The sequence below is a fragment of the Oreochromis niloticus genome, linkage group LG20 (genome assembly GCF_001858045.2).
Source record: "Oreochromis niloticus isolate F11D_XX linkage group LG20, O_niloticus_UMD_NMBU, whole genome shotgun sequence".
In the NCBI taxonomy this organism is placed as follows: Eukaryota; Metazoa; Chordata; class Actinopteri; order Cichliformes; family Cichlidae; genus Oreochromis; species Oreochromis niloticus.
Window position 1 is genome coordinate 20,832,196 of NC_031984.2, and position 14,664 is coordinate 20,846,859.

Below are 14,664 nucleotides of genomic sequence, written 5' to 3' on the forward strand. Positions count from 1 at the left end.
AGCATGGATGTTTTATTTTAGCTAAAAGACGCATAATTAGCCAAAAAGAATACAAAGCAACATCCCTGTGTACAAAGCACTAAAAGCCACGTCTAACACTTGTCATCAGATGAGGTTAAAAAAAAAACAGGCGCTCTAGTCAAAGGGAAGGCACTGTGCAAAGCAATTGAGGCGATTGTGTAAACATAGTTAGAAAACAACAGCACTAAGCAAGGTAAAAATACAAAAAGAGATGCATCAACACATTTTTTTAGTGCAAACAGCCTCACACAAACAGATTTTGGTGATTGCAAGAGGCTCTGCTGTCAGTATTTCTTCTTCATCTCGCGCTGCTCTCGCCTGATGCCAGAAGGCTGCAAATTTGTGCCTCAGTCTCGGCATTAGACGTTTATTTTCCACAGGACAGTAAAATGAACTGAAATTAAGTTAATTCATTCGGTGTTTCTTTTTTTTCTTTCTAAAACGCGACAAACGTTTTGCACAGATGGCACGGGTGTCCTTGAAAAGTGTTTGCTAATCGACAGAGAGGCAAAAAAATGGAATCAAGACGTAACTCTGCTGTAAATTTACAGTAGGTTGCTTCAGAGATGTTCATTTCAAAGCAAATGCATGGAATGTTTTCAGACTGCACAATAAAAGTTGGTATTACAGACTCTCGAGAGTGCTCTGTTTTTATTGTAAGTCATTTCACAAAAACAGGAAATGCCAGCAGCACAGATGCACTGATGTCATAACATTCAGTGGTATAACAAATATACAAATTCTTCCTTTAGGAAATGCAGCGCTATCACAGTAGAAAAATTAATACCAAGCAGAAGATCCACACTGAAAATTGTGCTCAGAGCTCTGTTTAATATCAATTTAATTAATCAAACAAGCCTGTGTTTTGTGAAATGGGTGCCTTTATGATAAATCCATAGCTGTAGCTGTATGGAGCTTTTTAATTTCTCATTGTTTTGGTTTATTCTTCAGGTGTTTGTGTGTCAGTGATTTGTTTTGTACTGTTTAGCAGATACTCTATGTACAATCACCAGTTTCTGAAGGTATTTGAGAGCAGAGGGGTAAAAAGCAGGATGAATAGTGGAATTTTACAACAGCACGGATTACTTGCTTTTGTCATTTAAATAATAAAAATCTATTTTTTTTTCTCACTGTTATCATAAAAACACACAAAGAAAAGTAAAATTTTAAGTCAATAAACATAGTTAAATACATGCAATCTTTGGCGGTCCCCAGTCGTCATGAAGCATGCGGCTTTGCTGGGGGATTTGCCAATTTAAAATATACTTCATGGAGCAGAAACTACTAGCTTTAACTTTCTGTTTTTTCCCCCCAGTCTTAAGTATCCTGCATCCTGCTGGAGCAGCTGATAACAGAATAGAAGAGCCAGTTTTACTCCTTTAAAAACACAAAATGAAATGTCTATGTCTCTTAGATATTTATTTGAATGCTAAATGGTGACTACAGATTTTTCAAACACAGGAGAGGGCTGTATCTCTGTAGACACACTCATGCAGGATAACAGGTTTGAAAAATGGGGTTTGACTTTCTGTCCATTTGACTGTCTCTTTCACTGTATGTATAGATTACATTGCAATGATCAATAAGAGTTGTCATCATGGATAGATGTTTTCCTTCCTTCTTTCTTTCCATAAGTGGAAATTGGAGCTAATGAAGTGAGCTGGATTCAGTGAGTTGTTGGCCTCATTTGGGGCCCATTATATTTAATCCTTGTTTTGAGAATTAAGTATGCTGAATTCATCATACCTAATTTGTTCCTGCTATGTCCCATTGCATGGAATAACAACTATTTATGAGTTAGTTTGACACTGAAGAAGACTTAAAACATGGTGACTCAGCTTAGTGCTGTGAGTGGGGTTTAAGGGGGTTTCTAGACATTTATTTAGCACTGATAATTATATACTTGGAAAGTGTCAGTCAGGCTGTATCTAAAATTATCCGTATCATGTCCGCATTCAGATTTAACTAAATAATGATCATGAAAACATAAAAACAAAACATTCGTCCAGGTATGTAATGGTGAAGGTTTCGCCTTCGTCTGTGTCTCCATGAACACAGAGGAACTCCAAACAAACACACTTTCTTTTTCAGGTGTTCATGTTCATCATATTTTTAACTGTGTATTAAAGTTGGCCGCAGTCACTGTGAGATCACTGATGTGCTTACAGCGTTTTGAAAGCTCATTGTTCATCTTTTTTTGAGTCAGATGTCACCATATTTAGACAAGAATGAACCAATATTGACACCCTCTTTCAAACACGGTTAGCAAACTGCATTCAGATACTATAATGGTGCAATGTAGCTGACTAATAAGATCCTAGACTTTCACTTGACAAACTAAAGCACAAACTTTTTGGGTGGACTTTACCACACAGCAAGCCATTATTTATGGTTATACTGTCCCATTAAAAATGCTCCAAAAGACACCAACATGATCAGGAGGTCCAGTTCAGTGACTGCTGTCCCCTATACTTACTTCCACTATGTAAGTAAGCGTAGAGGACAGCAGTCACATGGGACAGCAGCTACAGTGTCATATGACCACTGCATAAACTGTGGTTTTTGGCCACTTGATTGAAAAAGAGGAGCAGAGAAGGACATTTGTAAGAATAGTGGATTTAAATGCTGATTTTTATCTCCATTACAGGCAAACACTATTATTAAACCGAATAGTGGAACAATAACTCAATAACAATAAGGATGCACAAACAATTCAAATGCTGGAAAGCTTTCTAACCAACACTAGATGGCATAGATTCAAAAAGGTGTTGGAAACATTCCTGAGAGATTTCGGTAAAATATTTACATGATAGTGTCACAGTGTTGCTGCATATTTATTGAGTGCACATCCATGACGTGAATCTCTGGTTCCAACACATCCCCAAAGATGCTCTATTGGATTGAGATCTGGTGACTGTAATGGCTATCTGAATAGAGTGAACTCACTGTTGTGTTCAAGAAACAAGTTTGAAATGATTTGAACTTCTTCCTGTTTGAAGCAGCCATCAGAAGATGTGTACACTGTGGCCATAAAGGGATGGACATGGTCAGCAACAATACTCAGGTATGACATTTAAGTTATGCTTAGTTAATTAAGCGTCCCAGAGTGTGGCAAAAAATGTCCCCACACTATGACATCACCACTGCCAGCCTGAACCTCTGGAGAGGCAGGATGAAAACTTTAATGGCAGTTTCTGACACTATCATTGGAATGTTGTAGCACAATGAAGACTTATCAGACCAGTCAACATTTCTCCAGTATTCTTTCATTTTGGTGAGCCTCAGTTTCCTGTTCTTAGCTGACAGGAGCAGCAAAGTAGATAACCATGCCAAGCTGATGTGGTATGTCTTTTTCACCATTTCTATACACTTAATTGCACGGAGTTGCTGCCATGTGATTGGCTGTTCAGGTATCTGTATTGATTAGCACATGTCAGGCAAAACCAATGACTATACAGTTACTATGACTAAACCAAAACTATTGTGCAGTACAGTAGACGGTAGAATCAGCAGTTAACATTAAAACTGTTGTTTAATGTTACACTTAGTCACAATAGATCTACATAGATGTGCATGTTGACCAGTATGCCTATATTATATTTGAGTAAATGTTTGAAATACTGTTAATGTCTGAAAAGTAGCGATGTCAGAAAAATGATGTGGAGGAAAATGATTGCTGTACTGTCTCCATTATCTCGAGTTATTTTATGCTGCACAAAATAAAAATGCAAAAATGAAAAACATAGTTAGAGGAACTTGTAGCCTTTTGTTCTTGTTGGTGTTGGTTTCACCAGTGCTGCTGGAGCTGGCCTGCTGATGCTCAGATGCAGAGCAGGTGTGGGTGGTGCCACTGCTGTCTCTAACACACACACACACACACACACACACACACACACTCCCCACTCCCCGCTGAGAGGGTTCACACAGCTGTAATTGCACTCCTGCCAGAGCTATAGGAAATGGGGTGGCTGCGAGCAGAATCAGAGGAGAGCCTCGCAGCAGGCAGCAGGGAGCTGAGCTCAGAAGGGAGCTTGAAATCAGCCAACCAAAGGCCACTGTGGAGCCTAATTACACAGTGAACATGAATAATGATAAATCTGTGCTCTGGTGGTGCTCTGTCCGAAATATGCAGCACTCATTGCCCAATCAGCTCAAGTCTGTAGCAATAGTGGTGCCTTACTACTGTTTGTAGATCTCTCACAATGACGGATGGCCTATAGCATGGACCACATACAGACTCTATGGCTGAAATAGCTATAGTTTGTACACGTGTGGGCATTTCATTGTGTAGCAAATGTGCAGTATAATTTCCAGTTTCTGTATGAGAGCAGGGAGTCTTTTTATCACTGATTACTGTGACATAACTCCCCCATACATCTGCACAACCATGCACACATTCACAGAAGTCTACCTTTGAACTGAGCTTTTGACAGGTTGAATTCCTCCTGGTTTCCTCTTGTTGTTCAATCAGGAAAAATGATGAAATGCAAATGGAGCTCCCGTGAGAGCACAGCCTCCCATGCAGACTCCCGAAGAAGAATATTCTGTAGGTGTAGAGGAAAAAAAGAAACTGTAATTCATTTTGTAAAGATAAATGAGGAAAGAGGCTGTGATTGAAGCCGCAGGAGTTTGAGGAGCTGTCCAGATGCTGAAAGAGCATCAAACAGCTTTCCAGTGAGAAATAAAAGCTGGTATCTCTGAAGGAACCCGTGTCATTTTAACACTTGTCTTTGAACAATTTACGTTGGGGTTCATTTTCAAGCAGGGTTTTTATTTTTAGAACAGCCAAACAACCAAACACCCGAAAGAAAAGGGAAAATTCCCTCAATATATATATAGACTATAGAATTCGAGGCTATTTGCGCCTTCCGGTTTATTTTACGTTAGACTCTCTTTAAAAAGCAATCTGGACCAGAATAAAAAGTGTCCGCCACATATCTACAGCTCGAATCTGCAACGAGTGAGAGTGTAGTCGCAGCCCCGCGTGTAGGAGAATGCAGACGGGAGGGGAGGAGTTCACGTCTTTTACTTTTCAAAGCTCCTCTGGCAGAAGAGCTCAGTCTTTGCCTGGAAAACCGCGGAGTTTGGCGCTGAGGCGTCCCGGGCATGTGACCCCCCTCCTTCAGCCAGATTAATCGCTTCACCGCTGCAGCCTCCGATTAAACTTTCCATGCTGTTGCCCGTCCGACGGACAGCACTTTGGAGGTTTGTGTGGACCGTGTTCGCTCCCGCTCGCTCGCCCGTCCGCCGCGCTCCGGCTCTCCACCCTCGGCTCTCCAGGTTCAAAGGGCTCACGCGGCCAGTGGAGCTGGCCCGGGTCTCCCGCACGCATGGAGGGAGACGTTATGGACAAAGTGGAGGCCACGGCAACGGTCCGCGACTTCGACCCCATCAGCGGAAGCATCCCGGCCACCAAAGTGGAGATAACCGTGTCCTGCAGGTGAGTCCATCGGGGTGCTGATGCTGCCCCGTCTGCGTCAGGCTTTGGGAAGCTCAGCGCGTCTTTTGGCTACATTTTGTTGTGAGAAGCACTGAAATTGGACATTTTTTCATTTTCTTTTCATTTTTAAGGCGTCATTTACCTTTTTGTTGTTTTTACTTTGTTATTTATTAATTGTTTTTTTATTTTATTTTTAATAACCCTGCTTAATATTTCCCCATTAAAAAGAAGTATAAACATGCTAAACAACAAAAAACTTTCCAGCCCACCAATAAACCCACAAGCAAAAATTAATTTTAAGCAGTTAAAAAAAATATCATTAGAAATTCACTCAGCGACTAATTAGAACTGCAGTGATGTCCTCCCCCGGTTACAGTGAGCGAGAGATGCTGTGATAGAAACCAGAGCGATGTAAACTTTTACGCATATTCCGCCCTAAGATTTGCACTTTGGTATCTTATTTCCATAAATCAGGTCGGGTACGACGCTGTGTGCTGTGCACGCGCCCAGTCGCGTGCCTCGGGAGACGCCGAGCGTCGTGGAGTTATTATTGGCGTGCCCGAGAGGTTTCCCCCGAGGCAGCGTGTCATGTGTCAGCCTCTGCAGCTGCTTGTCAGGCTCCCCCGAAACGACTGTAGTTTGTCACCGAGACGTAAAGATGAACACTAAACAGTTTTTTCCTCCCAGCAGCCTTCAGCTGAATCCCAAAGTAGATGCAGCGGGAAAAATACCACGGCTGTGACAGGAGCCTGCTCGGCTGGGTAGGGTGGGGCAGCGCTGGTTGCAGGTATACGCACAGTATGTACAGTATGGTGCTGAGACATATGAGAGCCTAAGAGTGCAGGAGGTGCAATTTGAATGAGTGCTGCTCATGAAATGTGATGTGAATCTGTGTTTCCATGGCCTCCCCCCAGCTCTCATTTTGCCCTGTTTCACAGTATTTAGCTCTTTTCACCTCCCGGCTACATACATCGTTATGTGCATGTAAATGAAGTAAATAAAACCACAAGGGAGAGATTTATCAGCCAAACACCCCGCTGTCATTGTTTTCTTCCCTCGTCTGCAATATTTACTCAGTGAGTTGCCCGAAAGGGGAATTGACTGTCGATCTTGTTTAAAACTGTGATTTTTAATTTTAAACAAGCTTTGTAATCTTACCTTTGCGAGTTCAACAAACAGCTTAACAAAACCAACAAAACCGTTAGCATGGTGCTGACCTTTTGTGACATTCTGGATATTAATTAGCCAGATTTCAAAAACGTGTCAGCTGACCTTTATTGGGCGGACAGGTGACGAGATGATGATTGATTTTTGTTTGAGGATGATGAGCCGCATGAAGCCCCGTGGGAGCATTCTGCTGTAGCCCGTGTTTATGCAACAAAAATAGTCAACTGTGTAAAATTGTGGTAAATTCGAGCGTGTGGGAAGATTGCGTTTGAGGCAGACATGGAGCTTAGGGTGGGTTTTATCCAGTGTGGGGCGTTTGGTACGAGTAGCAGCTGGACTTGTGTTGCTTCCCTCTTGAAGCACGCTGTTGTTTTTTCCCTGCAGACATCCGAGCTTTAAGCCTGGGCTCTGTTGATGCCCCCAGGCTCTGTTGATCTGCAGCGCCCTTGTCATTAATTTCTCTCCAAACACTAGCTCTTGGACTCAGTTTGATGGAGAAGGAAAATTTATTCTTGCTTTCACTGGGGCCTTGAAGCATCGTCTGCTTTAGATGCAAAGGCTTCAGTTGCTGTCTGTTCTTCTTTGTGACTTGCGGGGATTGCTGCAGTCTGACCTCTGACAGCTGCTTCAGTGGACATCTCAAAAGTTGAACTCATGCAGAATACACACCAATGCACGCAGCTATTCTATCCACTTATCAGGAAGTGTGTATTTTATCTATCCAGTGCAAGCAAACAGAAACAATTGGTGTTATATGAGGGGAGAAGCCCGGGCTCCACAACTCTGTGTAATTGATTTAGCAAGCCTGAGAGCTCTGAGATTGCAGCGCACATGGAATTGAACTGTGCCGTGCAGCCCTACAGGCATTCTCATAACCCTCTGCCAATATTGCAGCAAGCCCGTCTGACAAACTAGAGGGACTCAGGCAGACAGCCGCTTATCAAAACAAGTGCATATCACCGTGATAGCACATTGTTCCCTGTCTATGGCTCTGATTGGCTTTGCTCACAGGTCAACCAGTGAGCCATACCCCGAGCATCTGCTTCTTAGCTGCGAGGGCTGCACTCTAACTCAGCGATAAGATGGCTCTTCAAACTCAAGTAGCCTCTTTTCCTACATCTGCCTTTTGCCAAACACAGTCAAGTGAATACATTTCACTGGATTAGGACCAGTTGTCCCCTGGTGTTTTTACAAGATTGACCCCCCCAAGTCTTATGTGGCAGTAATGAATGTGTTGATTAGCTAATATTAAAGCAGCTCTGGTGAATGTTTTGTAAGTTGTTCGTGTGGTTTGCTTTAATTATGAGCAAAGGAGTAAATGTGAATCCTCGTGGACTGCAGAATGTGCCCTCTCTATATCTCAGCTTAGCAGACTGTCTCAGAGTTTCCATGTACAATGACTTTAGGGAAACTGGGGCTTTAGCTCTGTGGTTCCACTTTTAGGAATGAATGCTGGAAGAAATTTGCACACAGACAAAAAAAGCAAATCAAATACCCCCACACCCCCTCCGAAAACCTCCCCAATAGCCCCTAAAGGCTTGACACGCTGAACTTCATTTAAGGAAGATATTTTCCTCCCAGTTTCTGCTCATCAGAATGTGCATATAAATCCAGTAATGATTTGTAAATGTTGTGTTTACCCTTTACGCTTATGTGACCGTAACAAGGGAGGGGAATCATTCTGATAAGCTCGACAAGCCTGACAAAGGTTTACAACCCTTATCAGAACAGCGCGACGGAGGGGTGGTGGGGATCCTGCTTCTGAATGATTACTTTTTTGGCTTCACATTTTTTTATATAGTTAGAAATGACTGAATAATAAAACTATTTCATTAAAACAAAAAAAGGGGGAAAAATACGCACTTGTGAGTAGACAATTTTAGTGCGCACTGTTATGGAAACAGCAAGGATGCTAGAGTGGTATCAAGGTCATTTTTTTCAAATACTTAATCAAAAGTTTCTTGCTATAAACCGAACATTTGGCTTCGTCTGTTATGCTTATATGAAAGCAAGGTGTGTAACAAAGTTGCACGAATGAGGGCTTTCATGTGGCTGTTTCAGAGGTGTAAACTCCTTTTTCTGATTGTTTTAGCACAATAGACCAATGACACCAGCAAGCAGAAGGGCAAATGTTTATTATTTATTTCCTTGCCATTTGCCAACAGAGGCCAATTTTAGAAATTTACTAGTCCTCTTCGGCTCGTCAAAGCACACCCAGATAGGTGATTACAAGTAAAACTGGCTGACAGAGCCGCCCTCCCTTTCCACTGTGCTCCACCTCGCACCTGACAGCTTGAACACAAACTTTATCAGCCCCCTTCACCTATTTCACAAAGACAAAGACACTGCTCGTCCATCCCCCTCTGTTCCCTGCTGTTGCTTTACTGCCTCCCTGTAACCATTCATTTGCTGTCATAGATTCGTTAGAGTAGCAATGCCTTCAATCGATGGATTCCATAGCTGGAGGGAGGGGGGTAACTCATCCGTGCCACTCATCACCCGAGGGATTCATTACCTGTTGAAACACACAGGAGCCACATGACTTCCAGCAGTCCTGCGACAAATCTGTGCAGGAGGGGTTCCCCTGGCGCGCAGGGCCACTGATCGCTGTCCCCGCGAGGTCAGTCTGAAGACTTGAGGCATGTCTCTGGATCTGGTCTCTTCCCGAGACAATCATTGCGGCAGAGGGGAAGGCCTAATGAAATCATCAGGACGATTAGGATGTTTGGTGTCGCTGCTCGATGCAGCAAGAGCTACTGCTCGAGCAGAGCAATTTGGACTCGAGCTGTGTAACCAACCGTTTGTTTATTTGAATGTGTTGGCATGGTGTGTAACTTCGCTGCTGTTGTTATGTTAATAGCTCTTATAGCTGCTACTCTCACTCAGTCTTGGATACCCATTTAGTAAAAGCTGTGACCTGGTTTTTCTGGTTGAAACATGCTTTTGTTTCGCCCTGGCAGGCAGCAAGTTTGAACTGAACCAGTTTGCATTGTGTAAGAACATAAAATATTAATAAAAGATCTCTCTGAGTAAGAGAGAAATTTCAATTTGCAGCGTTTTCCTTGTGCTTTTCATATTGTGATCTGGGTTAAGACTGACCTGAGGCGAGCTTGCAGCTTTTATCTTACTGGATGGCTTGTGTTTGTGGATGATGTGTCGCATCTGTTTTGGTGATCAAGGCTAAAAGACACCAGGGTGCCAAGAGGAGGCAGAGTTTTAGTTTTTTTTCCTCCCCATTTTTGGGGATGTTAGATTGCAGCAGACGAGTCTCACAGGCCGATGAAGCGGATAATTATGCATGAACCCCTGACATAGTGAAAATGAGTTTGGATCCCAGACACTTGGCTTGTGGTGGTGTCGGTGTTATTAATATATTCTCATTTGGGATGTATGACAGCAGAGGGGGATCCCATGGAAGCACAACTGCGGTGCCATGCCAGAGGTTTATAACACTCTGCATGTTGCCTGCCTCATGTGAAAGTGTTGATTGGAATGACAGGGGAAGTCAAGAGTGTGTTGTAGCAATAAGAGATCAAAGCAGTCCCTAGTGGCTCAGAATATCAAGCTGCTTTTGTCACTATTTTCAGAAAAACTTAAGGGTCAGCAGAGTATGTTGGAGGATTTGTCGTGAGGGCGTATTTGACCTAACATCACAGCGTGTCTGGAAAATGAGAGCTGTGACAGGTTACTCGGTGAAGATTTCTCCACACTGCGTTGCATATGTTGAAGGTCTTTCACTCGTTGGCAGTCTTAGCTGAAGGGCTAAACGAGCTACTCAGTGTCAGGTTATTGTCGTCTCTGAGGATTTTTTCTGTTTCTGCATTAGAGTGGACACGTTATTCAGTAGCCATAAGGGACATTTCAGCCCACATGTGTGAGAATGTGTGCCACTGCTACAAAGCTATGCATGAGTTTGTGCGTGTTTCTTCTTTTTAATTACAAATATATTTAGTATTCTCTATTGGGAAATGGATTATCAGTCAAATTTTTACAAGCTACCAAGCAAATGATTATAAGCTTGTGGAGGAATTCAGTCAAATTTTCACTGAAATGGGTTTTTTCTATGTTAGAAGCTTTCAAATGGAACACGTAAGGTTGTAGTTTTTAAGCAGATTGAGTAGGCTGAACCCAGGTTCAAAGCCATAGGAAGTAAAAAGTTCTACAACAAAGTAACAAAAAAATCAATTGTTAAAAGATGTTTAAAATTTCAATTAAAAAAGTCTTGAATACCTTGAAACCTTGGATATGGGCCAGTGCACACATCTCTGATTTGTTTAAATAGATCTGGCGCTGTGCCTATTGACTGCTTTTCTTCCCCAGGTGGAGAGGCAACTAATGAATCAGAGTTTAGGTATTAAGAAAGATTTAGTTGGGAACAAGAATGAGGATCCTGGCTTCCTTCAGTCCAACTGGCCACATTTATGAACAGTGATGTCATACAAACAGTAATAAGTGTGGATTGGATTGATGCAGATGAAAAAGTTGACTTACAGAGATGAGACTGTTTAAATAACGGAAGGTTTGCTTATACAGGGTCGAGCCCATCGGGGCTTTTCTTCTATTTCTTTGTCTTCTTCGTTGCTCTTTTTAGCAGTCAACACAGCGGATCATCTTCCTCCAACTCACCCATTTCACTAGTATCCTCTTGTCACACCAACCCTCTGTGTCCTCCTTCACTACACACATGAATCTCTTCAGCGGTTTTCCTCTTTTCCTCCTACCCAGCAGCTTCATATTCAACACCCTTTGCTCAGTATATCCGCTATCCCTCTTGTGCCGATGTCCAAAGTAACCATCTCAACGTCACCTCTTCAGCTTTGTCTTCAAGCTGCTCAACCTGAGCTGTCCCTCTGATGTACTCACTTCTATTTCTGTCCATTCTGGATCCAATCTTGAAGTCTGTAGCGCAACCTTTTGTCTTTTTGTTAGGGCCATATACAATATTAGCAGTTTTCTGAACTATCGGCATAAACATTTATAACAGCCAATAAATGAAAAATAAAAGTAAGGAACAGTTGGGAGAAACACCCTTCAACTATGTTCCGACCGTTGTCATCGCATAGTTTGTCCACCAGTGGGCAGTCGGCAGCTTAACCATCAGCTGATCCGAGCACAGTTAGGCAGAGCATAAATAGGCAAATAACTACTCATAATAAATGTTTTTTTGTGTCTGAAAGTAAAAATATATTGTGTGATATATCGGTGGGTACTGGTCTTTAAACTCTACACTGTTCTGGCTCTAATATGGACATGCTTATTACAGCGTTTATCTCATAAAATTAAATAGAGGAAGATATTTGTTGAGAAACATGGAACACTTATTTCCAACCCAGTCAATTAGTGTGTGTGTGTGTGTGTGTGTGTGTGTTTGAGTGCATAGGCGTGTGTCACAAGTTGGTCTTTTTCCTCCCGGCGTTAGTTAGTGTTTCTCATTTCATGCTCATTACGGTTTACCACCACCCACCTGCTGTGTGTTGCTTTCACCTATTGATGCTCAACATGTGTCCACCACCAATTACGCAGCCACAGTTCTCTATTTCCACACTGTAAGGTGCGCTCGCAGCTCTCTAATGCTTCGCTAACCTCAATTAGTGATATCATTTCTTTGTAAATGATCATCATCACTTTTCTTTTCACTCCACACTTGGCAGAATGCACGCAGAGTGTCTTCTCTCTGTTTAAATGATCAGTTGCCAAAATATGCATGAGCTGATTCTTTACTGTGCCCAGTGTGGTGCCTAGAGTACAATTCAGAGTGCTTTATATTGCCATTTTGTGAAGTAGCTGATTTGGATAGTGCAAGCCTGCAGCTTGGTGCTTTTTTCGGATTGCCGCAAGTTCACACTAGACTCAGTGCAAAGTGCTCTGCCAAGAGTTATAAGCCCTATAATATCAGTCTGTATTTCCCCTCACCTTCTTGTAAAAGGAATCTTTCTCTGCACAAACCCTGGGCTGTCACAGTATGCAATTAGCAACGTTATTATTCCCAGATCGGACATTAGCAACATGCCAAAAGCCAGCCCGATACAGGGATTTGCAGCGTATGTGCTTTCTCATTTATTACACGAGCAGAAGAGCAGGTTTATGACTGAGATCCTGTCACTGCCCGTGAGATGGCTGCCCAGGGAGTGCTCTGCTGCAGGTACTGTCGACCTGGAGAGATTCGAGGCAGAAACTGAATAATTAAACAGATGGAGGAGAAGAAGACACCTGGTGCCATCACAGTGAAAGACAGCAGATGTGTGTTTCACTAATAAGGAGACCAGATTGTGTGTCTAATGTAACAGAGGGGAGGTTTTTGAGCACTTGACAAAAGCAACATTACCCTGTATCGCTGATCGTGACTCCAAATACAGACAAAATGCAGCAAAACAAAGCCACACATACATTTTCATCTGCTGTGTTTTCATTTTTGTTTCTGCTTAAATCTCAGAGAAGGATTTCCTTTGTATGCGTGCTATCTGATGAGCTTTGCTACATGGTATGCTATACATAATTTTTGCGCTAGAAAAATTAATTACCCTTAAGGAAAAGATGAATATTTCACTGTACATAATGGGATTCCTCTTCTTTGTAGCAGTATATACGTTCCCCTTTTTGTTCTCTGACCTTTTGACCCTTTACATCTGCTCAAGGGCGTGTTAGACAGGAAATAGTCCCACGGACCCCATGATCCGTAATGGAAAAGCCGAGGTCTGTCGTCTGTCAAAAGAGAGAGAGCCATGAGGCAGAAGAGAAAGTGAAGTGACAGAGAAGACTTGAAATGCAAACCATCCTTCTGTTTGACCTCCCGTCTCCATCGTCTCTAATGTATTATGGAGATTTTTTTCCTGTAAATCAGTCTTACTTGACTTTCAGGCTCTCATTTGTCATGTCCTCTTAAAAACCAATGAGGCAGCAGCTCATTGGCCAGTCAGATTCAGGACAATTTTAAACCACTTTCCACTGAATTAGATACCATTTCTCCAACTTGCCAATTAGGACTTTGACAACTTTAAGGAAGTAGAGGAGACTTCAGGGACTGGTGACAATAAGGCACTGTGGGCACGGGAATTAAATTCTACATTTCTTAGTTTAATAATCAGCCCCATGGACCATGGAGCTGCTAAAATATCTCCAGGGATCTGACCGAGAGGGAGAGTTTTCCTAATATATTCTTTTTTAATTAGAGTTCAGCAGCCAGCCATGCTTTAGAGGTCAAATCTCCTTCACACTGGGCATTCAGTGAAACCATTTATCAACTACAGCGCCTTTTGACACATTTATACCAGCAGAGAGAGTTTGCAGATTTGATTTAAGAGCTCGTGCATTTCTGGGCCGGTGCTAATTCAGCATTTACAGAAATTCCTGGTTGTGGCTTATTGTATTTATCAACTGAAGTGTGCATAACCAATAACTATGAGCTTAATTCACTGCCGAATAAACAAACATCACTTTGTGAGGGATGATTAGGCAGAGAAAAGAAAGCTATTAAGATTATATTTTGTTTTTTTTCTCCAGCGAAATTGAATTTATTCTTGTTAAACATCTAATAATGCACTGCTGACTCTTGCTTCAAGCGCACTAAAATATGAAAAGCTTAAGTAAGAAAGAGGAGATTATTGCAATCAAAGTTTTAATGAAGGTGATGGGATCAAGAGCAATAGAGAAAAAAGGAGAGTTTGCTGTTTTCATTACATGTTTTTTAAATGAGATGGCCATAGTGATCACGAAAGCGCTGGGATCTGAAAGCAGGCGGATACATGAAATGGTGTGAATGAAAAGTAGCTGTATCTAATTACTTTTGTCCTACTTTCAATGAACTTCATCTTCATCAACAAACTTTTCCTACATCGGCTTTCGGGATAATGATCTTCTCTTATCCCACTGAGATTTGCAAAGAGAAGGAGTTAACTTTTGAAATAGGCAGCGTTACTTCAGCGAAAGCAGACGGATTATCTGAGATGTTAATACCCATCCTACGGCACTGATGTGCATACTCTGGCCATGTGCACATTAAGCTGCTGGATTAAGTTGTACAGGCGTATAAATCTGTA

The 14,664-nt window shown here is 42.1% G+C and overlaps 1 protein-coding gene across 2 annotated transcripts in view; it reads left to right on the forward strand.

The window, feature by feature from the left end:
- Nucleotides 1-4,953: 4,953 nt before the first annotated feature.
- The window catches only part of cpne5a (copine Va), a 73,816-nt gene continuing 64,105 nt past the window's right edge, over nucleotides 4,954-14,664 (forward strand). For both annotated transcript variants that reach the window (XM_005478136.4, XM_003448216.5), the window contains exon 1: nucleotides 4,954-5,461. In XM_005478136.4, the coding sequence (XP_005478193.1) occupies nucleotides 5,352-5,461 (110 nt within the window). In that variant the 5' untranslated portion in view covers nucleotides 4,954-5,351. The remainder of the gene's footprint in view (nucleotides 5,462-14,664) is intronic.